Genomic DNA, 6000 nt, shown 5'->3' with positions numbered 1-6000 from the left:
CTAACTTAATCCAAAAGAGCTAAAATTTTATATATTTAAAGTTTTCTGATAAGTATTCATAGAACAAGTAGTTAAGATCTTTTGAGATTACGATCTTGAATAAGTTAATCTATTGTGCTGACAATTTTAATAAATAAAACATTGTATTATGAATTCATGTTTTATATTAAAAATTTAAAATTTTGAATCCATCTATCATGTATTTAAAGAAAAAACACTTGTATAAAGTACATGTAGTTATAAATAAATATATTCATAGCTAATTTCTTGTGTACACATATTTTTTAAAAGAGTATTAGTATTTTAATAATAAAAAATGGGAACATGACGAAAATTTGAAAGTGCCTTTTTCCAAAGAAGCTTTATGCACCCTTTACCAAAAGTATTAGTCCTTATTTCGTGCCTATTTGGTTTACCAACCAAATGTAATTTTAAAGCCAGAATTAATGTTGTATCACGTATAGTATTTAATTATTTATCATAACAAATGTTGGTAGTAATAATCTTACTCTAATTTCCCTAACTTTGATTCCTCTAAAAAATTATTTAGTTATTTGAACACTAAACCAAAATGGGAGGATGAAAGTGGGGTCATGAAGTATGAAAGGTGATTGTTATTAGGGGTGACTTCATTTTTCATACATGTAATAATGTTGGTGTGACTGTAAGGTCAAAAGGCATAGGATGAATGGTTTCACATCGTAGGACTACATTTTAGTGCCATGTTAGGACATGACTTGTCTGGTAAGTTGAGAGTTACATTGAAGGAATGTTGACATTAGAATAAACATGAATAGTTCATTCCCACCTATTATTAGCAAAGAATGATTTTAGTAGGTTATGATAGATTATAGAAACCGATGGCAAATTGGTATTGGGTATTCATAAATCATAGTCATTAGATATTCAAGAATGAAATATATACCAAAATGGAATGTTATTGTCACTTTATAGTTGCATAAGGTTACAACTTACTGATAAAGATTAGGTGAAGAGAGCACCCACAAACTTGTGCTTACACCAATAGATAAGAAGACCAATTATTTTAGAATAAACAAGTCACAAACAAAAAAGCATCATCATTTTCTATTGGACTTGCAAGAACCAGCATTCTTAAAGCAACTCATTATCCATTTCATCTCTACAATTTTCAAATTCTCTAAGGTTACATCACTAATTAAAATATACACACCACTCTAAGCCTTTTACAAGGTCCCACTACCCACTAACCAAAAAAATATTAAGCCCCCACTATAAAAAAGTGCTTCCATCATGTTCCACTAACACCCACCCATGGATACAAAAACATAAAGAGAAAGCTTTCGACATTTTCTTCCCTTTAATTGAAAACCTAGCAAGACAAGATGGGGCCTGCTTCTATTTTTTTAATGCATTTGACATAGAACCCTGTATTTAACAAAGGTAAAAGAAAGGTGAAAAAAAGACTATGGCATCTGACTTTGATTGCAACTTGATGGAACCAATGACTAAAATTAAGGATGGGATTTGGAACAGACAAATGACTCTTGGGTCTTGGGTCCCAGCAATGTAGGGTAGGCCCGAGGGGCACCACTTGATGGGGGCAAACCCCCTAGAATTCTTATATGAGCATAAGTTCACAGGCTCATATTTACACACACTCACAACACAGTGATGGGGATCCATAAACTATGAGTATATCTTAAATATGAGAAAATGATAATAAATCCCTAGCCTTTTATTCCGAAGACAAATAATTCTCTTACCAAATTTAATTACGAATAAGTTCTTGGTTCTTGGCCTTTGTAAACGGGAGACACATAAGTCCCTCTATACAAATTCAAACCATCCCTAGAGGGACTTACGTGTCTCCCATTTACAGAAGTTTAATTTAGTGAAGGATTTATTTGTCTTCATGATAAAAGATTAGGAACTTGTTTGTCCTTTTCCCCTTAAATGAAGTGGTAGGATCGACTTTATTGTAAGTTTGTATAAACATGAGGTGGTAAACTTGCGATCATTCAAGAATCCCTAGGGAACCCCATGACTTAGTTATATGTGTCTATGAAGGAGGGTTAGTTTCTGGCTTTACTATGCTAGAGGTGTCTGGTGGTTGTGACTGGTATATTGCTGAAGCTAGTGAGATTGGCATGATGCAGAGTGCTTTTGATTGAAGGAACTGCATGGCAGTGCCGACATTTTCTTCCATTAGCTTAGCTACTTGCCTTTCTGTGCCATCATTTGACCACTTCTCCCAAGCTGGTTGGTTTCTTCCCTCGCCACCTTCTTCCTGATCAAGGTACTAAATTTGATGAGTCGTTCAGGAAAGTGAAATTTTGCAAACTACACATTTGTCATAACACTTACCTCGACTGATGATAATGGGATGTCGGTTACTAATGGAGCCACTGCACCGGCACCGCCCAGCCTACTCATGCTCAAGACCTGAAAAACCCAATGAATAAACAATTACGCAACGTCTTTTGCACTTGTAGTTTCAAATCAGTGAAAAATTCAAAATTGTATCCTATTAGGAGCTTTGATTTCACTATAATTTGTCATATTCAAATAGCAATATCTACTCCCAGTGATGGCTAGAGAAATCCATGAAGTTCTTATCATGTTTGTAGAAGAAAAAGGGTTTACAACTAACAAAAATATGGGAAATCATACTTCCATTGAGAAACTCCAACTGAGTCAACAACTCCCATTATAAGCAGTAATTAATTAGAAATTGAGACCTAATAAGAACAGACAGATATATAGCAAAAATAACTGTAGAAATCTGATGAGTGTCACAAGGGCAATAACCTTCACTTGAAGCCTTAAGAACTTGACGTAATCCACAATTTCATCCAGCATAGCAGCTCTATCTGTCTGAACAAAGCACACATAAGCTAACATCAGAAACAATGAAATAATTAGACAACAGCAGGTGCAGGAAGTCAGGGGGAATACTGCAGAACCACAACTTAAAAAATAAGTTTCATTATATCTTGAAATTGGGAAGAGACTTATTTCGTTTTTCAAGCACCCTAGACTTCACATCTAAGCAGAACATTGGTAAACATTTTTCCTCTTAAACCCCTTTGATAGAAGCAGTTTTCCTTGATTAACTATATTGTGCTATCATGTAAAATGTACAATGTATTCACTATCTTATTAGTAAATAACATGAGGGGAAAAACAACGGATGCTCCTAGATCGCCCAGCAATTTACATATTCATATATTGAAGCATTGTGTTTCAAGAAACTTTTACATTCAAAGAAGTCTACAAACACGTTCATATTGCCAAAGACAGACACAAACAGTGCCAATATAGGTCATTATGTTCTACTCAAGCAAGAAATGAAAATTGTGTTCAACATTACAATACATTGAAACAGAAATCAGTCAAAACTCAAAGAACTAAATTTTATTGATGATGATGCAAAATTACAGAGTCCAATAAAATGACAGTATTGAGTAGTCTATACCTTGTTAACACTGGGAACCAGTTCTTGCAAGGCCCTGATCCTTTCAGCTATTCTTTCTCTGCGCAGCTGGTAACATGAACGATGAAGAAAAATAACTGATTGAGGAATTAACAAAAGCAATTTTCTCCCTAGAGTTAAATGAAAACACCATCCCAACCAAAAACTAAATAAATAGATCTTCATAACAGCAGAGTATGTTTTTTAAATATCCAGAAGCTCACCCTTTCAGCTATGCTGTGTGGATCTGTAGCCTGACCTCTACGAGCCCGCACCCGAGGGCGCATTCCTGGTGGATGTGGAGCAGCGGGAACAGTTGTAGGCATGGGCTGCCCATGGAAAACCTGCAAAAGAACACCAAGAATTGCTTTTGTTTTGGAAGTAGGGGGAAGAAAAAAGCATAGAAGAAAGCATTTTATATAAGACCAAGCCAAAACCAAGCATATTATGTGTCCTATAATTTTAGACCTGAGGTTAAAAGACCCAAAGAAAACGACCCTAACCACAAACCCCAGACCTGAATAGCTGAGTTTTAAATGTATCATATTTGCAGAATGTTAAATCACTTCCATGAGAACAATTTTAACAGGGTTTTAGTAATGTATTAAGATTGAGCTCCCATCTTACAGTCATAATACACTCATCTTCATCTCGAACCCTTCCTGCATTATGTTAAAAGGCTATATACGCCAACTAAAGTACCACAACGAAGATCCAGACACCAAGTACAAAAATTTGAATATGAGCACTCGTTGACCCTATAGCAAGTCAGCATCAACAAAAGCATGCCCAAGAAACGTACCACTACATCAGCATGTTGAAGAGTCTTATTTCTGAGATTCAATTTTTGCAGAAAAAGTACCATTCAACACTTGGGTGTTGATTCTATTAAATCCAAACTAAATGTTCTCTAATTTCTTTCACTACTATATAGGCTTAGTAAGTTAGCATAAAGCCGAAACCGAGGAAACACCTAGCATATTCACATATAAACAATGCTCAACATAACTTTCCATCTTCTATTTTCTGCAATAACATTCCCTTTACATCTTTCATTTCTCTATGAACACCAACTCCCATGCCACCAACAAATTCTCACTTGTTACTTGTTAGACACAAGACAAGAAATTAAAACCCTCCTTCCTTATCAGTTCAGCCACTGCCATCGAACAAAATACAAAAACCAAATTCATCAAATAAGATCATCACCTTTCTTACCCCTCGCTAAACTTAACTCTCAAGTCTTATTCTCCAAGCCAGTGCATGAAGCTCCTATATAGTGGTGTCTGAGAAGAATGAACCTACATACCCATGCCAAGGCTCACCCTGTTTCTACACTATAAAGCTAGATACACCAAAGCTATAAACCCTCTCAAATCTCAGAGATAAAATACAACAAAATAAATCGCATGGACCAAAAACAAAAAAAAAGAAAGCATAAACAAAAACATGAATTCTTTTTGTTTACTCAAAGTATAAAGCAAACTACCATATTATACTGAATTTGAAATCATTGAAGCACTAACCTCACTCTCACTCTCAGTATCAATTTTCAACACACTACAGAAACAAAAAGCAACAAATGCTCGCGCACACAAAGAAAATAAATAAACAAATATTTCTAGAAATAGAATTTCACTAATTTTCTAAAAATTAAGAGAAAGAAGAGAAAATGATTGTTACATTCTTAGCTCTTCCATCAACAACGTCGTCACGAAACCGTTTTCCACTTCCAGAAGCATCCTCAGGCTTCAAGAACCCTCCTCCATTCCCTTGCTCCAGGCTCAGCCCAAGCTCGTACACCGGAGGCGGGTGGAAACCACCACCTGCGGTGGCTCCGACGAGGTACGCGGCGGAGGCGTCGTCAGAGCTTAGCTGAAGCATCATCGGCGCCGCTGGAGAAGCAGCAGCTGCAGCTGCGGCGGCGGCGGCGAGAGAGGAGGCGCCGGTTCCTCCGGCGAGGGTAGAGTCGGCGGAGGCGAAGTTCGGGAGGCCGAGGATTTGCTCGAGGAAGTCGTCGGCGGCGGGAGCCTCGGAAGGATGGCGATTGGCCATGAGAGAGCGAGATGGGTTTCTTTTGGACTCGAGCGAGTCGAGTTCTGAGTTGAAGCTAACGAGTTATGGGTTCTGACTCGGGTAAGTTGAAGCTACATGAAGTAAGGAGAGAGAAGGGTCTCTCTTTTTTTTTTTTTTTTTTTGAAAGTGTTCTGACTTCTGAGCTCAGAGGAAAAAATAAGGAGAAAATACAAGAGGCGTTTGGCTTTATCGTGGTTAAAAAGTGAATAAATAAAAAGGTGATTTTTAGAAAATTATATTTCATTTTTGCCCCCTTTGTTTTCCTAAAAGGGACTACATTTTTGGGAAATTTACTAGTCCACCCATTATCTCTGACATTTAAAAAAAAAATCGAGAAAGGAGCAAATATATCATCACTTTTTAATTTTTTATAGCCTTCACATTTAAGTTTTTCTATGGAATAGAAGAACAAGATAGTCCCCAAAAAAAAAAAAAAAAAAATTAGAAGAACAAGATGACGATTATTAGAA

At 36.5% G+C, this 6000-nt stretch overlaps 1 protein-coding gene across 1 annotated transcript; it reads right to left on the bottom strand.

Moving 5' to 3' along the window:
- Window positions 1-1064: 1064 nt before the first annotated feature.
- On the bottom strand, window positions 1065-5885 carry LOC112737520 (transcription factor UNE12). Its single transcript, XM_025787460.3, has 6 exons — window positions 5138-5885; window positions 3679-3798; window positions 3458-3523; window positions 2791-2856; window positions 2347-2424; window positions 1065-2269 (listed from the first exon to the last, which is right to left on the bottom strand). The coding sequence occupies exons 1-6, from the start codon at window positions 5507-5509 to the stop codon at window positions 2042-2044; spliced, it is 930 nt and encodes a 309-aa protein (XP_025643245.1). The 5' UTR covers window positions 5510-5885; the 3' UTR covers window positions 1065-2041.
- Between the last annotated feature and the right edge of the window lie 115 nt (window positions 5886-6000).

The sequence above is a fragment of the Arachis hypogaea genome, chromosome 2, assembly GCF_003086295.3.
Source record: "Arachis hypogaea cultivar Tifrunner chromosome 2, arahy.Tifrunner.gnm2.J5K5, whole genome shotgun sequence".
Lineage (NCBI taxonomy): Eukaryota > Viridiplantae > Streptophyta > Magnoliopsida > Fabales > Fabaceae > Arachis > Arachis hypogaea.
This window is presented reverse-complemented; position numbering and strand designations above follow the sequence as displayed.

What these genes read in the sequence shown, in the direction of transcription:
- LOC112737520 (XM_025787460.3), bottom strand. Translation starts at nt 5,509, where the DNA reads ATGGCCAATCGCCATCCTTCCGAGGCTCCCGCCGCCGACGACTTCCTC. An exon ending in CACACAGCATAGCTGAAAGG is followed by an intron (nt 3,524 to 3,678) that starts GTGAGCTTCTGG and finishes TCATGTTACCAG; the next exon opens with CTGCGCAGAGAAAGAATAGC. An exon ending in TCTTAAGGCTTCAAGTGAAG is followed by an intron (nt 2,425 to 2,790) that starts GTTATTGCCCTT and finishes TGGGTTTTTCAG; the next exon opens with GTCTTGAGCATGAGTAGGCT.